The sequence below is a fragment of the Chrysemys picta genome, unplaced genomic scaffold, assembly GCF_011386835.1.
Source record: "Chrysemys picta bellii isolate R12L10 unplaced genomic scaffold, ASM1138683v2 scaf71, whole genome shotgun sequence".
NCBI lineage: Eukaryota > Metazoa > Chordata > Testudines > Emydidae > Chrysemys > Chrysemys picta.
The window spans coordinates 51,815-76,952 of NW_027052778.1; the positions used below are offsets into that span (position 1 = coordinate 51,815).

The 25,138-nt window shown below is 52.8% G+C and overlaps 2 protein-coding genes across 2 annotated transcripts; both read left to right on the top strand.

The window, feature by feature from the left end:
* Positions 1-202: 202 nt before the first annotated feature.
* LOC135977902 (protein MROH8-like) lies at positions 203-5,255 on the top strand. The gene is made up of 4 exons (XM_065579053.1): positions 203-683; positions 1,240-1,384; positions 4,113-4,208; positions 5,136-5,255. The coding sequence occupies exons 1-4, from the start codon at positions 529-531 to the stop codon at positions 5,253-5,255; spliced, it is 516 nt and encodes a 171-aa protein (XP_065435125.1). The 5' UTR covers positions 203-528.
* A 1,593-nt stretch (positions 5,256-6,848) lies between these two features.
* On the top strand, positions 6,849-20,347 carry LOC135977898 (maestro heat-like repeat-containing protein family member 7). Its single transcript, XM_065579050.1, has 7 exons — positions 6,849-6,946; positions 11,099-11,251; positions 12,279-12,439; positions 15,740-15,869; positions 19,140-19,315; positions 19,876-20,013; positions 20,184-20,347. Exons 2-7 carry the CDS (start codon positions 11,153-11,155, stop codon positions 20,317-20,319), a joined length of 840 nt encoding a protein of 279 aa, XP_065435122.1. The 5' UTR covers positions 6,849-6,946; positions 11,099-11,152; the 3' UTR covers positions 20,320-20,347.
* Positions 20,348-25,138: the final 4,791 nt, after the last annotated feature.

Consider the following 25,138-nt stretch of genomic DNA (forward strand, 5'->3'; position numbering starts at 1 on the left):
AGTAAATAATATACACAGGGTCCGTGTTGTTGGTTGGAAAAGATTGATGAACTGTGGAGAATACTTAGCTGCTAAACCCACGCTAGGGTCCATGGAATCTGGAGAGTTGTAAAGAACTTTGTTGTATACACTGAAGCAATTATTTCAGTGTGTAAAATTGAGGTCAGTGCTGATTGACTGGAAATATTAGTGTGAATGGACAGAGAGAGGATGCTAGTTGGTGGGAAGTAGGAGATGAGTGAACAGAGATGGATGAGGAAATGAGGGAGTGAATTTGTGGCTGGGTAGAAACAGATGAGATCCCTTTGGACAACACCACTGGCTGAGCAGCTTCATGATCTGGGAGCTCTTCAATCAGAAAGGAAGATCCTGGGTTTTGGCTGGGCTCCTTGTTACTTTTGGAATATCTGATGTTCTTTTAGCTGGGGATTTATTGGAGACTCCGGAGAAGCCTGTGGCTAATTTAGCCTTTTTTGAGGCCTCCAGAGTTAGCTGTGATGCCAGGGCTTTGTATAACCTCCTCAACGAATGTGTGAGGGAGTAGGACTGATGCTGGGAGCACTTGTGTCTCATTTACTGTGTTTGCCCCTTTGTGACTTACAGGAGATGATTATGAAAGAACCCCGGGACTCTCTCTCCAGCACCATACGGCTCCAGGCCATGGCCATCATTATCGAGCTGAGGTAACGTGACTTCTCATTTAACTGCCCAGCCTTCACACCTGGCTTCTCACTCCATGCTCGGTGGGACCAGAGTTGCCAATAGCAGTCCCTCACTTCGTGCCTTTTTCTCTTTAGATGCTGAGGACTCTTTGGGGAGGAGCTGGGGGACTATTGCATGGCTGACTGATGATTTTCTACCCAGTAACTTTGTAATCCTCTTTACTCCACATGGGATTCAAAGCCAAGAGTCTCTGCAGACATTTTGAGATGATTTTCTTTCTGGAGGTGTCAGCTGAGTCATTTCCTTCACTCTCTTCTGTAGCGTTTCTGAGATGGATTTACTATTCAGGTCACCAGTCCTTGCCCTCCCGTGCTTTTCCTGTATTCTGTTAATCTTTGCCAGTGTCTTACTCTTCTACATTGTTACTGTTCACATGATCTTGTTCTCTTGTATAGTCCAGATGTCTCTTAGTCTCACACTCCTTGAGCATAACCCTCAGTTCATGTCCTCACCATCTGATGCCTCCGTTACCCTTCAGCACCTCAAAGTCCAATCCAGGCTTCTTCCTTTTATCAGCAAAAAGCATGTGGTGAAGGCCATGGGCTCCCACCAGAGATGGGTCCTGCTGAGAACATTCCTCAAGAGCGTGTTTTCCCTGCCACTTCTAGTGACATTGCAGGTGCAAGGAGTAATCAGGGGTATAAGCGGCCAGTACACAAAGGTAACTCAAGAATGGTTTCCTGTTACTTACTTTGGGCCCATATTGGTGATATGTGACTACACTGTCAGCGAAATTTCTCATGGAACGCCATTGTGGAGTAGCAGTTGGGGACTTTAGCCCCGGTGACGTGGCCCTGATCATTCGTCCCATGCATACAGCAAGTAGCTGCCACATTCCCAATTATGAAAATGATCCATCCGTTTTCAATTTACTAGGGAACTACTGGGGATCCCAATCTGGGTGGTGAAGCTAGAATGAGGCATCTGGAATGAGGAAAACGTACTTAGTGCTTGCCCCAGAAATGGGGCTGGCTATTGTTTGATCACTGACCGGGTATTTCTGGTGTGTGGCACCTCCCACAGCTAGGTCCTCTTGCATGAAGGGGCTGAATAAAGTTGGGGTCCTGCGGCACTCGATACAGCCACATTTTCAGCCTGAACTTTACTTTAGTCCCTACCTGTGACCTGCAATTATTTGCAGTTACACCTTAGCTCACGTGGGCACCTGAAATACCTGATTTCACACCTAAATCCAGTACTTTGGCATCGAAGTGATCAACTTGACGGGTGAAAAGACCAGTAGGAGCAAAGCTGCGCCTGCAAATTGTGGGTGTAAATATGGTGGCAAATCTTTAACCATCTGACCCGTACTGTCAGAGTTGCTAAAGCTTTCAGTGCCTGCGCTTTTTTAATTCTGAAAAGCCATTTATGGCCCTAAAGTTGAGGGGAGAGAAATTACAGACACTGGACCAAATTCACTACCAAAGTCAATAGAATTTAGAACACTTAATTTGCCTCACATCCCGCATGCTCACATATGCTCTCTCTAACCAAATCATTGGAGTGAATAATATCTAAGACCCAGAGGAGTAAAGGGCAAAGACACAGGGCCGGCGCAACCCATTAGGCGGTCGCCTAGGGCGCTACAATTTGGGGGGTGGCGACCACAGCGGTATTTCGGCGGCGGGACCTTCCACCTCCGCCGCCTAGGGCAGCAGAAAAGCTGGCGGCACTCCTGCAAAGACAAGGTGATATATTTATTAAAGTGATATTTATTTCTAATGTTAAAAAATCTCATTTCAACGTAGGACTTTTTTTTGCTATAACATTTTCCTTACTCTCTGATAAGGGCTTTGCTGCATGTTATCTTCCCAAGGGAGGCATTGTTGAATTCATTACATCAGGTTTGGGGGATGATTTGGAAGATCAATTATAAGAAAAGGGTCATTTATACTGCAGATGTCTTTCTGTTCTCAGTTTCCTTTGGTTTATAATGGAAATGAGGCAGGGATATAACGATGCATCTGGCTTTCTGGGTGATTGTCAAGAGCACAGCTTTGAATCACGGCAGGCCAATATCAGTTGAAACATGAGGCTAGTTTTCTCGAGATTCCTGAAGGATTCACTGCCCAGAACAAATCTAAATACGGTTTCTCTTGCGCTCAGGGCACCCACATTATTGAATAAGTGAAGTAGCTAATTATTTAGCAACTATTGTGTACAAGAAGTATGGGCCAGACCCTTCGCTGGTATGAATCCGTGTAGCTTCACGCCCACTGATGGAGCTATGTCAATATGCACTCATTGAGGATCTGGCCTTATTTTTATAGACCTTGTCTTAGGCCAAGGTCTGAACTATAAATTCTATTGGTTTATGACTTGGAAGCCAGAAAGGACCATTAGATCATCTAACCCAGGGGTGGCCAACCTGAGCCTGAGAAGGAGCCAGAATTTACCAATGTACATTGCTGAAGACCCACAGTAATATGTCAGCAGCCCCCCATCAGCTCCCCCACCCCACTCCCAGCGCCTCCTGCCCTCTGGCAGCCCCGCTGATCAGCGCCTCCCCCTCCCTCTCCGCACGTCCCGATCAGCTGTTTGGTGGCGTGCAGGAGGCTCTGGAGGGGAGGAGCGATGGCACGGCAGGCTCAGGGGATGAGGCGGGAAGGGGTGGAGTGGGGGCAGAGCCTGTGGCAGAGCCAGGGGTTGAGCAGTGAGCACCAGTACCGTAGCTAGGGTGGAAGTGGGGCAGCGGCCGCTCCCCCACCGAGCACAAATGGCGCCTTTTTCATTTTACTCACCCGGGAGCAGGAAAAAAAAAGGCGCCACCTGCTGCGGCGCTTTTACTGACGGGGCGGTGCTCCGGGTCTTGGCGGTACTTCGGCGGCGGGACCTTCACTAGCTCCGGGTGTCTTCGGCGGCACTGAAGCTTCATTGCCGAAATGACGCCGAAGACCTGCAGAGCGAGCGAAGGTCCCGCCGCCGAGGTGCCACCGAAGACCCGCAGAGCGAGCGAAGGTCCCGCCGCCGAGGTGCCGCCGAAGACCCGCAGAGCGAGTGAAGGTCCCGCCGCCGAGGTGCCGCCGAAGACCCGGAGCGCCGCCCTGTCAGTAAAAGCGCCGCAGCGGGTGGCGCCTTTCTTTTTCCACTGCCCCTGTTCCCTCCACCTGGCTACGCCCCTGATGAGCACCCCCGGGCACATTGGAACGTTGGCGCCTGTAGCTCCAGTCCCGGAGTCGGTGCCTATACAAGGAGCCGCATATTAACTTCTGAAGAGCCGCATGTGGCTCCGGAGCCACAGGTTGGCCACCCCTGATCTAGCCTGATTTCTTGTATAATACAGGCCAAAGAATTTCACCCTGTGATTCTTGCCTCAAGCCCATAAGATAAATTATTTGTATAATCCACAGCTCTGTGGCGCTGAGCATAACGGTTCCCCCTCCTTTCAGGTTCTCTTCATTGAAACATTGCAGACCCTCAACGAGATGCTCCAGAGTCTGATTTTAGAAAATCCAGTTCCGGCTGAGCTAGAGAGGATCTTGCAGGTAAACAGGATCTGGAGATGCCGGTTGGAGGATGGTAAGGTAGGGAAGAGGAACAGGAAAATCTTGTTAAGAGCTTGTGAGGGAAAGGAGAGTTAAGGAAAGAACGGAGTGCCCCATCTCCACAGGGTTCTCCTATTAGGGCATATGTGACAAGGTTCATGTAGCACGGGGGAGTCTTCTATTTCCATCTGTGAGGTCTGACAATCTCCTCCATTGTTACCCTCAGTTTCTTTCCTGTCTCCTGGTGGCCCTTACATCACAGTGTCCTTTCCAAATGAGGACGTTATTCCCTTTACTGCCCATCATTGCCACTCCTGATGCAATTGGAGGGGTCGCTGCCAGGACTTTAGTCCCCCGTGAGGGCTGGCACCCGGCCTCCACAGAACTCCCAGCTCCAGCTGTCCCACAGTGAGAACCAATGGGTGCAATGGGAACCAAGACTGCCGCTAACTACAGAGCATGAGGGCTGGCCCAAGTTCTGCAATCATGAAAGAATAGAAGTTTTCCTCCAGCTGCTCTTATTTTGCTGAATGAAATGCTGGATTGTGTGGCTTGTCCAGAGAAGACTTGGCCCTTCCCTTCCTTACATAGGACCCAATCCTGCATCCATTAAAGGCTCGATCCAATGCTCATTGAAATCAAATGGGGACCTTTCCGTTGACTTCAATGGGCATTGGATCGGTCCTTAGATCAATGTCAAAACTTTCATTGACTTCAGCGGGTGTGTGACTGGGCCCTCAGAGAGAAAGGCACTTTGCTTTCGTTCCAAGAGAAGAATTCCATGTGTATTTTGAGTCTGCACAAAGCAGACGCAGCCTGTATCTGTAAGAGTGAGATGATTCAGCCAGAATAAAGATTATCCTTTGGGGATCACTTGTATACACCCTTTCCCCCTGTTATTTTTAACCTGTCTTGTTTTTCCTGCAGCTCATGGACTCCTGGATGCAGTCCAGGGAAGCTTGCCGGCGGGAGAGGGCTGTATGGAGCAGCATACTGCTCCTAGACTTCGTGGCCACAGAAGTCAAACTGGATGTGAGTAACTCTTGACTTCTAGTGACCTGATTGCAAACTAGACCTACAGGGCACTCTCCCACGCCAGAGAAACTTCCGGCTTAGAAGTGTGTTGATAGGCCCCACAGTGCAATGCTCCCTAATAGGCGGAGGAAAAACCGATCTCGTTGCTCGTCCATCATCCTGACTGAGATGGGTTGGCGTCTGATACACTTGGAAAATAAATCCAGTGCCCTGGAGGAATAGGCCACCTCTTTCCAATGCAGGAAAGGCAGCTAACAAGGGGCACAGGAAGAACGGGTTTTTCTATGGTTGGATCTAATGAATTTCAGAGAAAAGAGATTTCAAAATCCTAGAGACTGAAGACAGTTCATCCCCAACTGGTTCCCTGTTTGCCTCCATTCCTCATCCTAGTACCATGGGATACTTTCCTCTTGTGGAGCTGCAGGAAGAGGCCTCTCCATTCCAGCCCACCTCAGCCGTTACAGATCATTATGATCCTGATCTTGCTCCCACTGACGTCTGTGGCAAAACTCCAGTGGACGTCTGTGGTGCGGGATCGAGCCCTATATTCTTCTTCTGGCTCCCAAGTCTCTTCTGAAGAGGGAGAGCTGAGGATCACGCCCCATTATAGAAAGGGACTGTGTGGATATAGACTCCTTGCCTAGGAGACACAGCCCGCTTTCCCTGCAGTGGTAATGGATTCCTCCTCTCCTCTTTTGTACAATTAGGAAGCGTCTCCATTCACCAGGCTCGGACACCTGGTTGCAGTGCTGGGGATCCGCTGTGGGGATCCCGTCAAGGCGATCAGCTCAAAGGCAGCAGGGGCTGTTCATTACCTCGTCTCTATTGCATGGCGCCAAAAGAGTAAGAGAAGCAGTGATGAGCATCTGAATCCCCCTCCTGGGAGCTAAATGCTCGAGACTTTCCTCAGACAAAGCTCCCATTCAGGATAGTGCCTGAGGAAGAAGTAGAGCATCTGGCTCGGTATTTGTTCCTTTGAACAGAGTGCTGGTTTTTTTGTGGATCTAGAAACAAGCGTCTGATAGTCATCCCGTAATTCTAGCCCTGACTTTCAAAGAAAGGAAAGGGGAGGGGGGGAATACAGAGAAAGGCAACACACGTTACCGCAAACTGAGACTGGTAGAGCTCATTCCGTCAGTGGGAATGGGAAGGGTCAGTGGGACACGATGATAGGGGATTCAACGCCATCAGACCAATTAGTTCAGTTCGAGATGCCTGTACCCCGAACGCCCCAGAACTTTGATGGCTGTTGGAAATCTGGATCCAAATCTGGGGCTCGATTCATGACTGTGTTAATCCACTTCTATGCCACTGAAGTGTTTTGGCTAGATTCCAGTCACCACTTGATAGAGCCATTTTACTCTGGGGGTCAAGGCCCTGATCCAGCACAACATTTACGCACATCTGTAACTTTCATCAGGCGAGTAGTCCCACGGAAGTCCCTGGGATTATTCATCTGCTTAGAATAATGTAGGTGCTTAAATGCTTTCCTGGATCAGGGCCAAACAAAGGGCTTTGTCCAGTAAAGAGGGATGAGAGCAGAAGCCAGGAAGCAGAATGGAAAGTTAAGAGTGTTATTAACATGTATTTCAGTTGCTCAGTTGGACAGAAAGAATGTGGAATGGACTGAACAGAGGAACAAGGAATTTCTGGCTGCTTGGAGCCCCACTGTGGTTTGCAACAGCCCCTCCAGGATCGCAGAGGTAATCAAATCCTGGCACTAATGACCATTCTACATTGGTGTCAGTACAATACGGTATCGTACAGCTCCAAACTACTTCCTGTCCCTGGATCGCCCATCTCTATTGTGTATGGCTTACCCAAGAATTACAGCTCCTGCCCTTACTCATGGCTAGAAATGACATGCTCAGAAAGAAACAAGATGGGTGAGGTCCAATTTTTTTATTGGATCAACTTCTGTGGGTGAAAGAGACAAACTTTTGAGCCATACAGAGCTCTTCTTCAGACAGAGACAGAAGAGCTCTGTGTAGCTCAAAAGCTGGTCTCTCTCACTACCAGAAGTTGGTTCAATAAAAGATAGAACCTCACCCACCTTGTGTCTCTAATACGCTGGGACCGACACGGCTACAACAGTGAAGACAACAAGTGCTCATAAAGAGTGATCTACTCTGCAGCAAGTGGTTCTCAACCTTTCCAGACTATTGTACCTGATTTCAGTCCCAGGGGGCGGGGTTCGGGCTTCAGCTTGAGCCCCGGGCGGTGGTAAGGTGGCCGGGTGCCCGGTTTTCGACCAGAAAATCTGGTTGAAAAGGGGATCTGATAGTGTCCGGTCAGATCTACTGACTGGTCACCCAAAGTCCAGTTACTGTGGGTGAGGGAGGTGGGGAGGTGCCAGGTCATCACCCGCACCAGCCCCTACTCAACCGGGGCCGCCACCTACCCACATCATGTGGCTGCAGCTCCCAGCAGGCAAATTGCTCCTGACCTGGGCGGGGAAGAGGGGAAGAGCAGTGAGCAACAGTGGAAGGGGAGAAGAGGACCAAATGGGGGGCAGGGCCTCGGGGGGAAGAGGCAGGGCAGAAGAGGTCCAGCACTCCTGCATGAGTGTCCGGTTTTTAAATATTACAAAGTTGGCAAACCTAGGCAGTGGGCTTGGCTTGGGCTTCAGCTTCTGCATGTATCTTAGATTTGCGGGGGCCCTGCTTGCCACCCCAAATGGCGACCCTAAACTTGAGACCCCCCCTAAACCCATCCCATGACCCCCCTGGGGGTTGCCACCCCCAGATTGAGAAACACTGATATAGTAGATAGTATAAACAAGTCATTGTCTGTATGAAATGTTAGTTTGGACTGACTTTGCTAGTGCTTTTTATGTAGCCTGTTGTAAAACTAAGCAAATATCCAGATGAGTTGATGTACCCCCTGTACCCCCAGGGACGGCAAGTTATGTGGGCCCATGGTGCCCTGGCTTGAGAAAATTCAGGGCCCAGGGGACCCGGCTCCACCAATGTTCGGGGCCGGGTCTCTCTCCCAGCCCCGCCTGCCGCCCCCACGCACCTCTCCCGGCCCCGGCTGCCACCCCCGCGCGCCTCCCCCAAGCGCCCCTGCCTTCCCTGGGCAGCGGGGGGCTGCCCCCTGCAGCTCCGCACTGTGCTCCCTCGCCAGCCGCTGCCGCAGCCGGCTACAAGGAAGCGGCGCCGGGGGCAGGCTGAGGTGGCTGCTGCGCCTGCGGAGGGAGGAGGGAGGAGCGCATGGCAGCCCTCCCCCCCGCCCCCCGGCAGGAGACTCCGAGTCGACTCGGGGGACGGGAGGGGGAGGCTTCTCCTGGCTGGACCTCCTGAGCAGCAGCCTGGGGGGGCTTGGATGAGTGTCGTGTTGGGGGTCGGTGAGGAGGCCCCCCCTTCCTCTCCCCCAGAGCTCGCTGCCGCCAGACTCCCTCCCAGAGCCCGCACTCAAACTTCCTCCCAGAGCCTGCACCCCAAACCCCCTCCCACACCCAGACTCCCTCCCAGAGCCTGCACCCCAAACCCCCTCCCACACCCAGAGCTCGCTGCCGCCAGCAGGGAGAGGGCTGGGGGGAGTCCTCCTCTCTGGCCCCCTGCCCCAGCCCAGGGTCAGCCTGCCTGCTGCACCCCAAACTCCTCATCCTTGGACCAGCCGCACGCCCCCTCCCACACCCAAACCCTCTATCCCAGCCCAGAGCCTGCACCCAGCACCCAAACTCCATCTCAGAGCCTGCACCCCTCCTGCACCCAAACTTCCTCCCAGAGCATGCACCCCAAACCCCCTCCCGCACCCAGACTCCCTCCCAGAGCCCGCACTCAAACTTCCTCCCAGAGCCTGCACCCCAAACCTCCTCCCGCACCCAGACTCCCTCCCAGAGCCCGCAGCCACTCCTGCACCCCAGCCCCCTGCCTCAACCCAGAGCCTGCACCCAGCACCCAAACTCCCTCCCAGAGCCCGCAGCCCCTCCTGCACTCCAGTCCCCTGCCTCAACCCAGAGCTTGCACCCAGCACCCAAACTCCCTCCCAGAGCCCGCAGCCCCTCCTGCACCCCAGTCCCCTGCCTCAACCCAGAGCTTGCACCCAGCACCCAAACTCCATCTCAGAGCCTGCACCCCTCCTGCACCCAAACTTCCTCCCAGAGCCTGCACCCCAAACCTCCTCCCGCACCCAGACTCCCTCCCAGAGCCCGCAGCCACTCCTGCACCCCAGCCCCCTGCCTCAACCCAGAGCCTGCACCCAGCACCCAAACTCCCTCCCAGAGCCCGCAGCCCCTCCTGCACCCCAGTCCCCTGCCTCAACCCAGAGCCTGCACCCAGCACCCAAACTCCCTCCCAGAGCCCGCAGCCCCTCCTGCACCCTAGTCCCCTGCCTCAACCCAGAGCTTGCACCCAGCACCCAAACTCCATCTCAGAGCCTGCACCTCTCCTGCACCCAAACTTCCTCCCAGAGCCTACACCCCAAACCCCCTCCCGCACCCAGACTCCCTCCCAGAGCCCGCACTCAAACTTCCTCCCAGAGCCTGCACCCCAAACCCCCTCCCGCACCCAGACTCCCTCCCAGAGCCCGCACTCAAACTTCCTCCCAGAGCCTGCACCCCAAACCCCCTCCCGCACCCAGACTCACTCCCAGAGCCCGCAGCCACTCCTGCACCCCAGCCCCCTGCCTCAACCCAGAGCTTGCACCCAGCACCCAAACTCCATCTCAGAGCCTGCACCTCTCCTGCACCCAAACTTCCTCCCAGAGCCTACACCCCAAACCCCCTCCCGCACCCAGACTCCCTCCCAGAGCCCGCACTCAAACTTCCTCCCAGAGCCTGCACCCCAAACCCCCTCCCGCACTCAGACTCCCTCCCGGAGCCTATGCTCAAACTTCCTCCCAGAGCCTGCACCCCAAACCCCCTCCCGCACCCAGACTCCCTCCCGGAGCCTATGCTCAAACTTCCTCCCAGAGCCTGCACCCCAAACCCCCTCCCGCACCCAGACTCCCTCCCAGAGCCTTAGGCAGGTGTAGGGGGAGGCGGGACTTGGACCCATTCTGGGCAATGCCAAAAATTATACAAACCTGCCACCCCTGTGTATACCCCCAGGGGTATGCGTATCCCTGATGGAGAACCACTGCTCTAGCAGATGGGTTCCCAACCTGGGGGGCACAGCCACCCTGCCCTTTCCTTATTGCCAAATGGGACAGGGTCTTGGCTAGTTTGGAAGGGGACTCTGGGAGGGTCCTAGTATAGGAAAGGGAGTGTCCATATGGGGAAGGTTGAACGCCTGCTGCTCTAGTACTTTGGGCTGTTAGAAGCTGTCACAACGAGGTCTATACTATATAGGCTTGATCCAAAACCTATTGAAGCCAATGGAAGTCTTTCCATTGATTTCAGTGGTCTTTGGGTCAGGCTGCAAGCCAGGAAGTATGGTGATGGTGTCGTAATCAGGACTTGGGTGCTATATTTATGCTGAGATGTGTTGTTGGAGGGTATCACATACAGTCACAGTCAAAGACCGAGTACTGTAACACTCATTACTAATATTACTACATGGATCCCGCAACTGCTGATCTTTTAATGGTGACCCTTGCACCTCGGATGCCTGAGAAGTAGGTGTCTGACACCACTAAATGCACATCCTGACGTGCAGGGCAGCACTCCTAGGTGGGCCACTGTAATGGTTTAACTAGTCCTCTTGCCTCACTGTGAGTGATATGGTTTCGCAGCAGAAGCCTCATCAGCCACTGGGGCCCTGTAATAGAAAGGAGTAAAACAGAGCCCCTGAGAAGCTGGAGAGGACCTGCAACCCCCAGACAGGGCTTACTCTGGGCTCCAGTAGTTATCAGCCCCCCGTGGAATCAGGACGAGGCCTTTTGTAAATTACACTTTTCCCTGTATGCTTCAGCTCTTTGGAGTCTATTTCAACCCAAGAGAGAGGACAGATTTCATTCTGACTGTTATGGATGGCCTGACGAATCACTGCAACAATAACTGCCAGCCAACTGCAGAGGGATTGCTGTCTGCCATGGTGAACAGCGGTGGGACTAAGGTGGAGAAGGTATGGGGCGCTGCTGCTGAGATGGACAGAAACTAGAATTCCCAGTGCTGGGAACAGTCATACGTTCAGAGAGTTTAAGGCCAGAAGGAACCATCAGATCTTCTAGTCTGATTCCTGTATCTTGGAAAACATAATCCCAACTATACATACAAACGGAGGGGGTCTAAATCAGCTGTTACCACTCAAGGGTGGAGTCATCATGGACAATTCTCTGAAAACATCCACTCAGTGTGCAATGGCAGTCAAAAAGGCTCCCAGAATGTTAGGAAGCATTAGGAAAGGGATAGATAATAAGACAGAAAATATCATATTGCTTCTGTATAAATCCATGGGATGCCCACACCTATAAATTCATGAATGGTGTGGAGAAAGTAAATAGGGAAGTTTTATTTATCCTTTCACACACAGACACACACAGACACACACACACACACAAACCTGGGTTAATACAAACCTAAGGAAATATTTCTTCACACAACACAACTCGTAACTCATTGCCAGGGAATGTCATGAAGGCCGAAAGTATAACCAGGTTCAAAAAAGAATTAGAGAAGTTCCTGGAGGACAGGTCCATCAATGGCTATTAGCCAAGGTGGTCAGGGGTGCAACACCATGCACAGGGTGTCCCTACGCCTTCTGATTGAAACTGGAACTGGGTGACAGGGGATGGATCACTCGATAAATTGCCCTGTTCTGTTCATTTCTTCTGAAGCATCTGGCACCAGCAGAAGACAGGATACTGGGCTAGATGGACAATTGGTCTGACCCAGTATGGCCATTCTTATGTTACCCCTGTATTGTGCCTAGATAGGACTCATCTCCTTTGAGCCATTGATATGTGGTCTTTGCGACAGTGCACCTTGTAAGGCTCTGAAATGAGCCCTGCCAATAATATAGGAAATTGTGACTTTTAGGCAAAACCTAGAGGCTAACTCTGATTCTCCTGGGATGCTGAGGTTCCCTCTTGCCCCAGCTGCAGGATGGGATGAGAGTCTTGTCCCGTCTCATCTGGTTCCCTCTCTCTCAGGCAGCAGACCTTGTGGCTGGGGTTTGCAGCCGGTTGGATTCAGTCCAGCAGCCCAGCTCCAGGACCCTGATGAAGAAGTTAGTGGCCCTGCTGGCTGGCGAGGCGGAGCATCTGGACACAGTGATCTCATGCCTTCTGGACTACTCCTTCCCTACAGACAGGTACGAAATGCCTCCACTCTTCAGGCCTCGCGTGATCCTTTGAGGCCCTATATGAGAACCTCACCACTGAGCACATTGTTTGGTCTTACTAAGGCAAAGTATAAAGCACTGACTGTTGGGGACTGAATCTCCCCCCTCTACATGGGGCAAATTACCTGCCCTCTCCTCCTGATGGCTCTTCTCTTTTCAGCCACAAACCACAGTGAGCGAAATCCGCCTGTCAGAGATTCCTCTCCCCCATTCCCTGAATGTGTCTCCCCATGTGCAAGGCTAGGGTTACCATATTTCAGCAAGCAAAAAAGAGGACGGGAGGAGCCCCGCCCTAGCCCCTCCCACTTCCCGCCCCCCCAGAACCCCCAACCCTCCCCCCGTTCCTTGTCCCCTGACTGCCCCCTCCTGGGACCCCTGCCCCTAACTGCCCCCCAGGACTCCACTCCCTATCTAAGCCTCCCTGCCTCTTGTCCCCTGACTGCCCCAACCCTTATCCACACCCCCACCCCCAGACAGACCCCTGGGACTCCCACGCCCCATCCAACCACTCCCCACCCCCTGACAGCCCCCCCCCCAGAACTCCCAACCCATCTAAACCCCTCTGCTCCCTGTCCCCTGACTGCTCCGATCCCTCTCCCCACTCCTGCCCCCTGACAGCCCCCCCCCAGAACTCCCAACCCATCTAAACCCCTCTGCTCCCTGTCCCCTGACTGCTCCGATCCCTCTCCCCACTCCTGCCCCCTGACAGCTCCCCCCCAGAACTCTCAGCCCCCCACCCCGCTCCTTGTCCCCTGACTGCCCCCTCCTGGGACCCCTGCTCCTAACTGCCCTCCAGAACCCCACCCCCTACCTAAGATTCCCTGTTCCTTGTCCCCTAACTGCCCCCTCCTAAGACCCCCCCAACTGCCCCCCAGGACCCTACCCCCTACCTGTACCCTGACTGCCCAAAACTTTCTCCACTCCCCCCAAAAAGCCCCCTCCCCGTTTCTTGACTGCCACCTCCAGAACCTTCCTGCCCCCTGGCCCCCTTACCCTGCTGCTCAGAACAGGGTGTTGGGCTCTGTGCGAGCCGGACACGTGGCTGAGCTCCCCAGCACAACAAAACCGGGTCCCTGGCCCTGCACAACAAAACCCGGTCCCTGGCCCGGACCGGACTGCAGGGGAGAGCTGCCCTTGTATCAGCACAAAGTGCTCTCGCTCCCGTTTTGCTACGCTGCATGGCAGAAACCGCTCCCAGTTGCAAAAGGGGAGGGCTGCACTTTGTGCTGATACACTTGCTCAGAATGCAGGGCGGATCCGGCTCCTCTACAGCTGCTCCGGAGTCCAGCCCGGGACTTCCCTGCAGCCCTCCCAGCCGCTCGGTCTGCTCTGCCTGGGGGGGAAATCCCGGACATTGTGAGTGCTTTACAAATTCCCCCCGGACGCTATTTTTAGTACAAAAAGGAGGACATGTCCGGGTAAATCCGGACGAATGGTAACCCTAGCAAGGCAGGAGCTCTCATTCCCAGTCCCCCTCTCCCGGCCCCTGGGACTTGTTAGAGATCTGCCTGTGGGAGGGGTTCTCAAAAGCACAGTCCCCCACACCTACGGTCAGTGCTCATGGGTCCTGGAGCAGGGGGTGGATTTAAGTCTGTGTTCTTGAGTTCACTATCCCTTTGCTACTCCGGCTGGCAAGCGCAGAGCTCATTCCGCCGTTCTCCTTCATCGGAACGTACAGATAGTGAGCCTAGGTGGAACGTTTGCTGTCTGAAGCACATTTGTGTTTGGGCAGGAAAAGTTGAGCAACAGTGATGACGCAAAGCGTGGTTTTATGATGGATGATCCCAAGCGGTGAGTTCCAAAAACAATCCATATCAGCAGGGCCGGCTCCAGGCACCAGCAAAACAAACAGGTGCTTGGAGCCGGCACATTTCTAGGGGCGGCATTCTGGAACCGGCCATCATAGGTGCTGACTCCGGGGCATGGGGAAAAAGTGCCCCCGCCACCCCAGCTCGCCGCCCCAGCTCGCCTCCCCTCCGCCTCCTCCTGCTTCCCTGAGCGCACCGCCGCCGCTCCGCTTCTCCCCCGTCCCTCCCAGGCTTGCTGCACGCGAAACAGCTGTTTCGCGCAACAAGTCTGGGAGGGAGGAGAAGCCGAGCAGCAGGGCGCTCGCGGGAGGCGGCGGTGGTGGAGCAGAGGTGAGCTGGAGTGGGGAGCGGTTCCTCTACCCCCCCCGTTACTTCCTGCGCCCCCCACCACCCTAGCTCACCTCCGCTCGGCCTGCTCCCCTGAACACGCCGCTGCTCCGCTTCTCCCCCCTCCTTTGCCTGAGAGGGAGAGGGGAGAAGCAGAGCGGCAGCGCACCCGGGGGAGCAGGCGGAGTGGAGGTGAGCTAGGGCAGGAGGTCGCGGGGGCCCCCAGGAAGCAATGGGGGGGGCGAAATGTGGCACGCCCGGGGGAGGAGGCGGGGCTGGGGATTTGGGGAAGGGGTTTGGAAGGGGTGGAGTTGGGGCGGGGCTGTGGGAGGGGGTCACTAAAAAAAAAGTGGGGGCGGCAAAAAATTTTTTTGCTTGGGGCGGCAAAAATCCTAGAGCCAGCCCTGCATATCAGAGGACTCCACTGAAACCCTCCCTCACACAGTTGTTGGCTGAGCGCTGCGGAGATCTGAGCCACGCTGCTGCATGCCCGCTCCCTTTTTTTTTAAAGGGAATTTAATGCTGGTGAAAGGTGCCCCATTGACACCCTTGGACAATGAAGACCTCAGTTGCAGCCCAGGAAGTGACAATGAAGCTTCCTCCACACTGCCCCTAACAACACTCTGAGCTCATAACTGGAGGGGCTGCCGACTAGGCAAGAAAGGCTCATTCAGCCTCCATGTCCCGTTCAATCCCTGAACCTACCAACAAGGGCCAAGTATGGTGGTTGACTCTGTAATGTGGACAGTGTGCACTGGGCACTGGTCCGAGACCCTTAGTTCATTTCATATAGGACATCTGCTGCCAGAGAAGCTGTCTTAGCCATTAGCCATCAGCCTCTCGGTATTAGCCATCAGCCAGTAACAGGTCGTGACCAATTGAGGCCAGATTCACACTGGCAGCCTTGAGCTGAAATGCTCCATATCCTGTGCCAGTGATTCTCAATCTGAGGTCCATGGAGTCCTTGTTCATGCTCCACATTGAATTGCACAAGCTCTGGGGACTGGACTGCTGGGCAGGGCATTGGCTCCACAGGAGGATTTCTCTTACAAAGAGGTTACATTGGTGAAGAGGTTTAATAGCTTTTCTCCTAAGCCATCCAGTCCCTCACGTTGCCGTATTTCTGAATTTCTAGCAATTCGGCCGAGCTGTGGCAGTTCCTGTCTGCTGACCCGGCCCTCGGAGGACAGGTGATGGAGAACCTGGTTGTGAAGCTGCAGAGTCACCACAGCTCTGAGCACCAAGCCTCTCACACGTCTGCTGCCGTAAGTCACTGTTCAAACATCCATAGCCCCATACAGTTAAATCTATCCTATGTCTCGGTCACAGGGCACACTCACTGCCAACGCGCCTCCTCGTGCCAGGACATGATGTTGCAGGGTTTATTCCACACTGGTGTCCCCTTGTCCAGCCTCCTGGTTCTGCAACACTCCGCAGGTTCCATGGTCTGGCCTTCTGGCCACGTCACCTCTTCCAGGGTTAACAGAAAAGTCCAATATGGGAAAACCCAACATGTAGTGGCCTCTGTGCCAGGCCCTCAGCCCCCATCTGAGCCTCATCATTCTTGGTCTCTTAGTCCTGAGGTCGGTACTTTGCCTCTTGCTGGGGAACCCAGACCTGACCTCTGCTCTGGGTTCCAGCCCACGGACCCCATGATAGGCTGCTAAGGACTGTTCCTTCAATCCCTCACCACTTCCCTGAGCTGCTCCTCCCTTTTTCCTGCTTGTTAGCAACTCCCATGGGTCTGCAGCTTCTGCTTTTCCTGCCCTGGATTTGTGGCTCCTTGTGACTTCTTCCCACCCAACTTCTGAGGAGCTTCCTCAAAGCTGTTCCCAGCCTCCCTGGCAGCAGCTGGGCTGTGTTTCAAACAGTCCTTCTGGTTTCCCTCCATAAGATAGGAGTCCCTGCCCCCTAGCCTTCCTTCTGGAGGTGGCATTTACTTCAGGCAGTCCCTCCACCTCTCCGGCAGGCAGGACTCCCCCAGTCTCCTCCTTTATGCTGGGTTGTAAGTTAGCCAACTGTGGGGCCTTAGCCAGATTCTCCTGGTGGCCCTTTTTCCCCAGTCAGTCCTCAGGCTCAGAGGGTTCAGGCATAGGTGCTGGAACTGGGGGAACGGGGGTGCTGTAGCACCCCCTGGCTTGAAGCAGTTTCCATCATATACAGGGTTCACAGTTTGGTTCAATGGCTCTCAGCACCCCCACTACACAACGTATTCCAGCACCCCTGGGTTCAGCCTTCTCCTGCTGGTGTTTTCTCTGCTAGGAGGGAGGAGGCAGCATGTATGCTGATCTCCTTCCTAAAGCTCATCCCAATTCACTGGGAGGGAGGGGAGTCCTGGCCCTCCCATTTTGCCAGGCTCCTGGTCCCAGGTCCTTACAGAAACATAACAGGAGTTCCTCCTGAACACGACTTATTCCTTGGACCACTTCTTCCCTACCAGTATTTCCCAGCTCCTTATGTATATCAGACATCTCAAAATCTGACAGGGCCACTCCACTTGACAAGGGTGGGCTGACCCCTAGCACCGCTACCTTTACAGGGACAGACTATCCCCTCCATTTTGGGGCTACTCCATAATGTCCTGACAAACCCTTGGGGGAGGGTTCCATTCATCGCATCCATGTTGGAGCTCTGAGAAACCCCTGTGACGCTGTCTGCCCTGGTGCAGCTCAGGATAGGGTTGCAGGCTAATTCACTCAGATGCTAACAGAAATCAAAGACGTCAAAAGCTATTGTAGTGTAATCAGGCAGTTCACCTGTGTGTTTGTTTAGTTCAAAGGAAAAGTTAAAGGAAACACTTATCTTTATAACCTGTTGATTGCTATTGTATTGTGTATATCCCTGTAATTAGTTAACCCTAGATCAAAAGTGTGCGTTGGTGTTAAAAGATGAGAATGAACTTGATGTGTAAAGTTTATGAAAACTAATGAAGGATTCTTGTTTGCTATTACATGACATTGGCATCGTGTATATCCCTGTAATTAAATTACCCATCAAACACAATTGGAGACTTGGAAATGTAAATGAAGAAGACTGCTAACTTCAAAGCAAGGGCTACTGTGTTTGACAACGGGAATTCACAGACTAAGTCTGAATTTCCTACTCATCAAAACCCACTTGGGTAAAGACACTGTTCAGATTGGTTTCTGGAAAAGCTATAAAATAGATGTCAAGGAATGATCCTGTATCTCTGACTGTTTGGACTCTTACAGGGAAGATGCCAAATGCAAAATGGAGATCCCCAGAAACATCTGGGTTCCTGAAAAGACTTTTAGGAAATCAAGAGATTACTACATCTCCACTATCATTTGGGATTTACAAATTTTGACTCACCTGTTAATGTATTTTACCTGCTTTAACCTCTCAATAACTCTCATTTATTTTTCCTAGCTAATAAATCTTTAGTTAGTTTACTAGAGAATTGGCTGCCAGTGTTGTTTTTGGTGTGAGATCCAGAGTACCAATTGACCTAGGGTAAGTGACTGACCCTTTGGGGTTGGGAGTAACCTGATGTGGTGTGATTTTTGGTTTTAATAACCTTTAATCACAAAGTTCAGTTTGTCTGGGTGGCAAGATAGGCTGGAATGTCTAAGGGGACTGTCTGTGGTAAGACTGTCCTTGGTAAAACTGGTACTGTAACCCAGGAATGCACAATTGTTACTGGCTTTGTGAAATCCAATTATAGAATATACTACTAGTTTGGGGTGCCTGCCCTGTTTTATGACAGTCTGATCTAAGATTGGCACTCACAGTTGTGAACCACTCCAGAGAGCGTGACAATTGGCGTAGTCAGCACAGGAGTCACATGCCACAGGTCAATTGGGCTTAAAGATCATAACCCAACACTATTTAAAGTTTAAATTTGATATGGAGAGTTTTAAGGGTTAAAGATGAGTTACAATGGGTGAATCACAATCCTATGAGAGTCTTGACTCAAAAGAACTTGAAAAAGTATGCAAAGAAAGGGGGCTGTTAAGAAGAAAGCCGCAGAACACGAACTGAGAGATTTGCTCATGGACTTTGACCAAAAAGCAGGGTCTCAGCCCCCCTAGACCCCAGATGCAGAAGAAAAGGCCCCTCTGAGGCACTTGGAAGCCAAGAAACAATGCAAGCATGAAAGAATGACGGTGGAAGTCCAAATGAGGGAGAAGAAAGATGCCGAGGAAGCTGATGAAAGACCCACTCTTCTCTTCATTAATTTATTCTCTCCCATTCTTAGTCCCATGAGGCATTACCCCCACCCCAAGCATGCTGTCTCTGCAGCCCCTGCAGGTCAGGAAGCTCTGCGAGATCCGAAATCAAAGCTAGGTCCCCTGTGTGGCAATGCAGCCTAGTGTCACCAGACTCCACAAGGCAAAGCCTTCAACCTGCCAGTGCCCGGCTTCCCCCGCCCTGCTGCTCGGGGCAGTTTAACTCGGTTTGTTTCTCCATGAATCAGGGGAGTTTCATAGCACATAAGCAGGAAGTCCTGAGAACTGACGCAGGAGGGAGTAGGATTTCCAAGTAAGCTTGTGTCTGTCTTGTTCCCTCTTCAGGCCACATGCGCCCTCTATGAGATGATCTCGGTGAGCAAGTCCAGAGATGCCACAACCCGCCTCTATCCTCAGCTGCTAATGGCTCTTCTTGTCGAAATCCATTTCAGCCTGGGACAGAGCATACCAGGGGATAAAGTCTCTGGAAGGGAAAGCAGCCGGCAGAGCCTCCACACCAGGTACTGCGCCTACTGGAAAGTCAACGGTCTAATTACATGGACAGTCATAGAGAAGTCATAGTTCTCTTCTCCAGCTCTCATGTGGCCCCTGCAGGTTTTCCATAACTCTCTAATTCTGAGGGAGTTAGCAGGCAGGGCTTAGGTTGCAAGGGTGTCTCTCAGTGGTAAATGACATACCGACCAATGCACTGCAGAGGAAGTAGAAAGACTATCCCAGCAGCTATGGGGAGAAATTAGTGGGAGCCAATTTGCCAGTGTGTCAAAGGAATGTGGGTCCGACACTAAAGGGCTGAAGTTCTCCTGTTCTGTGACATTGACATGCCCTAGTGCTGATGTGCAATTGTCTGTAGGATTTGCTCAGAACTCTTTCTCTTTCTTCATATTATTAAATTGTATTACTATAGTGCCTAGGAACCCCAGTCACGAACCTGTGCCTTCCTAAGCTCTATTTAAACCATTGGTGTGTCTTTCCACACACAAGTGAATCTGTCACTCCCTGACAGACCTACCGTGAGGGGGCTCCTGGCACTCAGTCACGCTGGTGTGTTGTTTGAATCTAGCTCTGCAGTGGAGGCTATAAAGATGCTGCTTCTCTGTGTTGGCTGCCGTTCCGAGCTGACTGTTATGGAGAAGGAGCAAGGCTGGATCCTCCTACAAAGCCCCCAAGATCACCTCCGTGGGGTGAGCCTGCTGGCCAGGTAATACACAAGCGTTTTCCATGCAGTCAGTCCTGCTAGTGGGGGCAATTCCAGAATGAAACATTCCTCACTTCTGGGCTGCCATGTGGCCCCAAGCTGACCCCTCACCCCCTTGTTGCAGAACGTGCTTCTTCCCTTACTAACAAAGGTATTTCTGCTTTGTGTCACAGAGCCATGGTGCACTATGCTTGCCCTGAGACCACAAGGATGCTGCTGGACCTAGTGATCCCGCTCCTCGACAGAGGTGATAAGAAACACAGGCTGACCATGATGGCCTTCTTTGTAGAAGTAAGTTTCATTAGCTGATGAGAGCAATTGGGTCTTGTGTCCTAGATTAGTGAGCAACTCCTTAAATCAAGCCTTTGAGACTCATTCTTGCGCTACATAAACGATGAGCTTTATTGGTCATGTCCACATTGCCAGGTGTCCATGCAGCACTGACTAGGCTGCCCCAGTCCTGTCCCAGCACGCTCAGTGTAAAATCTGAGATGGATCCTTTAGGGGATCATTGGTTGCTCCAAAGTTGTAATCAGGAGCCTGATGGGAATATCCAAGAAACCAAGGTTCTGTAGAACAGCATCAGCCTGGACTCTCCCGAAGGGCAGCTGGGTCTCCTGTCGGCATCAGCCTTTCTGCAGGTCCATGAAAGGTTCCTCCCTGCGAAGTCACTAAGGAAAAGCAAAGGGGGGCATTGAGAGTGGGTATGGAGGAGAGAGGATCATGGTAAAAGCTCCCCCAGATGCAGGATCATTAGCTCTGAATGTGCTGAGCAATCTTTAACCTTCTCTATTGGATGGGTTAGTTAGAGGCACATCACCAGGAATGAGGTGGCTCTATAGTCCATCGCTAGGTTGTCCTCCCCATTTCCACGGGTTCTGTCTGGCTAGTTCCTATTTTCAGTTTTCAGGGATTGTCTCCTCATCTAACTCATTAAGGGATGGGGTTTAATTCTCTCCTCACCAGGAGTCCAATCCTGGGCCCATTGAGAATAATGGCAAAACTTCCACTGACTTCAGTGGGGTCAGGATTTCAACTCAGGGGTTTAGGGTGACCAGACAGCAAGTGTGAAAAATCGGGATGGGGGTGGGGGGTAATAGGAGCCTATATAAGAAAAAGACCCAAAAATCGGGACTGTCCCTATAAAATCAGGACATCTGGTCACCCTACAGGGGTTTGATTTCTCAGTCCCAGCTTTCGCGTTATCTCAGAGCGGCTTGTTCTGCTTCACAGGGTCACCACGAGGGGTTCGGCTGCTCTTGGCAAACCCCCAGATGCACAAGAGTCCGCCATACAAATGGTCACTGAACATTTTGTTGCCCTACATGTTCTCCTGGAGGGTAGAGCAGCTCTGCTAACGCCTATGGCTGAGTCTAGTGCTAACGGCCAGGAAGTCAGTGGGAGGACTGGGTGTCACACACAAAGTGGGGCTGATGTATAGCAATGGACGGTACAACATGTAGGTTATGATGCCTCTCCACAGAACCGACACAAAGTTCTCCGGTAAGCACCCTGCTGCTGATTCGCTCTGTGTTGTTTTCAGCTTCTGCGTTACGAAGAGGCCAAGAAGCTTCCATATCCAGACACTTTGGACCGTCTCGAGGAGTGGACAAAACACCCCAGCCCAGTTTTCCGTTCACTTGGTCTAAGAGGACTCGGCATCCTGGCAACCCAACCAGGGAAGGTGAGAGCCCAGGCTTGGTTAACTGGAAAACGACGAGGTGGCTGTGACCCAGTGGACTGAGTTCTGGGCAGGCAGTGAGGCACAGTGTTCTGAGCCCACCTCTGCTGCTGGCTTGCTGACCCTCTCGGTGCCTCCATTTCCCCAGCAGGAACGGGGATCACAACAGCCCCTCAATGCAGATCTTTCCTCGGAGAGTATTTTAGATGGGATTTTACTGCTTGGATTTCAGGTGGACGTTATCATTCTCCTAGGGCTACCACACGTCCGGGTTTCCCCGGACATGTCCAGCTTTTCGCTCTTTAAATAGCCGTCCGGGGGGGATTTCTAAAAATCTAAAAATGTCCCGGATTTCCCGCCAGTCGGCTATTTATCGACCGAAAAGTGGCTGACAGGGCGGCCGAGCGCCGCTCGCATTGGGGCCTTGGCAGCCAAAGTCCCTTCCCAGCTCCCCCCATCCCCTGCAGCCGTAGCACGCCGCCGGGCAGCGCTGGGGGGCGGGGCTGTTCGCCTGTGAGGGAACGCGGCGGCGGGGCTGGCAGCGGTGGCCAGAGCCCCTCCCCCGCTTCCCCCCCCCCCAGCCACAGCACGCCGCTCGGCAGCACTCGGGCGGGGCGGGGCGCTCCTTGGGGCGCGGAGCCAGGCACCTGCTCTAAGCCGAGTGGCACGGTAAGGGGGCCGGGGAGTTGGAGAAGGGGGGCAGTCAGGGGACAGGGAGCGGGGGGGTTAGATGGGTCGGGGGTTCTGGGGGGGCTGTCAGGGGGGCAGGGGTGTGGAGAGGGGTTGGGACAGTCAGGGACAGGGAGCACGGGGGGTTAGATGGGTTGGGGGTTCTGGGGGGGCTGTCAGGGGGCGGGAAGTGGGAGGGAGTGGCTAGGGGGCGGGGCTACCCCCCCATGGAGTGTCCTCTCTTTGAAAGTTCAGATATGGTAACCCTAATTCTCCCCCATGCAAATTACCCCAGCAGCATTCCTGTTCCTTCTTGGAGAGACCATTCCTGGTGCTGTCACAAAAGAAGACCTTGATTGGTCTAAAGACCTTAGCGAGCACACAGGGCCCTGTCTCATCGCCCCCTCCAGTGGCAAGACCCAACATTGCAGCACTGCCTCAGTTTCCCCTCCTCGGCTTGACTTCACAAATACCTCGTTCAATAACACCCTTATTCAGGCTCATTTATTAAGACAAACAAGCCTTTGAAGGCCAAAGATAAAACCCTCAGAATCAAACCTGACAGTGTCCAACGGACTAAAAATCAGAAACAGGATCTTCTGCCATTACCACATCTCCTCTTCTGAGCTCACTCAACAAAGGTTCCACCCTGTCCTTAGTAAACATAAGAAAACTTAACTTTGGCCCCCTTCCTGGGCACCCCTTCTGCAAGCTTTTTGCCCCTAGGCTCTGCGGAGTTCTTTGTTCTCTTGGGGGACGACTGCTTCCCAAGGCTTCCTCCCTGGAGGCCCTTTTCCCCCATCAGATTCCCCCTGCCTTCCCCCCCCCAGGGTACTCTAGGAGCCACTCCCCCCTGCTCCTGCTTCCCCTTCCTTCCTGACAGCCCAAAATAGTTCTCTCCTCCTCCGCTGCATCTGATTAATGCATGGGGCTGGCTGGCCCCAAAGTCTCTGGCCCTGAGAGAGGCAGAGCACTCTCTTAAAGTGTGTTTGTGACCCTGCCCCCAAATGATATTTCAATGCCTTGCATTATCAGGTCCAAGTTTCTCAAACTTTGCAGAGGGTTCAGCTCTCACCTAGGACTCCCCATGGGCCAGGTTTGATTTTTTTCCCCAAGTTTCACCATTTGGGGGATTGTCTGCATGGGAAAAGAAGTTTTCGTTTGTTTGTTTGTAAGTGGAAAAACTGTCCTACAGCTCAGAGACGCAATCACCCCAGGAAAAAATCACAATTGACTGGGGAGACAGCATGGAACATTTCCATCCAAAAAGGGAATGTTTTTAGGAACGTATCAAAAGGAGCAACTAGAATGGAAACTGTGTACCAGCCTTAACTATGGAGATTGCTGCCAGCATCTGTTATAATAATAATTAATAGCACGTAGAAAAGAGAGAAAAGCCCCGAAGCAAACCACAGCTTTGCCCACCCTACACCAGAACGACCCGGGACGGGGTTAGGATTCACTGATTGCCTCGTCAGGCATCCCCATCGATTCTAAAGCACCACGCCTCCGACTGTGGAGACGGAGCTTCTCTCTGACTTGGTGCCATGGGGTAGAATAAACACAGCCCTGGCACTGTGGCGTGTACTCACTGGAGGGCTGGGAGATCTGATGAGCCCCCCCATGTGTGTGTGTGTAGGTGGAACAAGTCAAGGCCCTGCTGCCTGCCATCCTTTGGGGCTCGGATGAGATGGATGATGGGAGTATTCTGGAGGCCATCTCAGCTGTTCAGAACCTTCTGCAGAGCCTGGATGGGAGTGAGCTCACCAGCGTGGCCAGGAAGCTAATCCCCTTACTCGATGTTGTAAGTCAGGGGCTCTTGACCTGCCCATCCCCAGCCAGGCAGTGTTGTGACTCTGGAGTCGTAGTGGTGGCATATCTGACCTGATCAGTTCCGAGCCATTGCCTGGGCCTCAGGCATTGGTGACACCTTGGTCTCTCATGTTCTCTGTGTGTGGCATGCAACCGTTTGGTCTCCTGAGGACTGATATGCTTTAATCTAACTCAAGTTAACATGCTCAATGTAGTGGTCATGGGGTGAAATGTAATGTCCTGTGCTTTGGAGTCTAGATGAATGAATGGCCCTTAAATGCTATGAAACGATGAGAGTGTTGAACCCATTAAAGAAACCCTCCAAAGAGCCCTTCACTGTGGATGGAGTCAGCACTTACACGAGGCCTCCAGGGAAATTTAGGAACCACTGTCCTATCCTGTGTTGTCTGCCCCTCCACCCAAACCTTTCTGCAAATGGGTGCCCTCTTGGTGGGCAGACCATGGAGTTATTAGTCAGACTGGCCCCTACCTGTGGTTTGCATTGTGCCGAGCTCACCCTGTAAGGAGAGTGTGAAGCTCCCTCGGTGAGATCCCCTCATGGTTGTGTGTCCATCACAGGTGAGACCCCAGGTGCGCTCTGCTGCCATCATGCTCTTTACAGAGTTGCTTAACACAGTGAAGAGGAGGCAGAAGCCCCTGCTGCAGGAGGAAGTGACCCGCAGCCTGGTCCCACTGCTCCTTCACTTACAGGACGAGGACCCTGACGTGGGCAAGGTGAGTCCCGCTGCCATGTGCTCCCTGGTGCAGCAGGCCCTGACTGCTCCAGCTCTCCTGCTAGGTCTGTCTCCAGAGCCGCCTCCCAAAAGTGAAAAATCTCAGCCCTACCCACTTACCCAAGCAAGTTCCCTGGCCTTCAATGGACACACAAGTGGAGATGTTTTATGGCTCCCAGCAGCCACTTCCTAAGATCAAACGCCAGGAGCCTCCACTAATAGGAACAAAGAG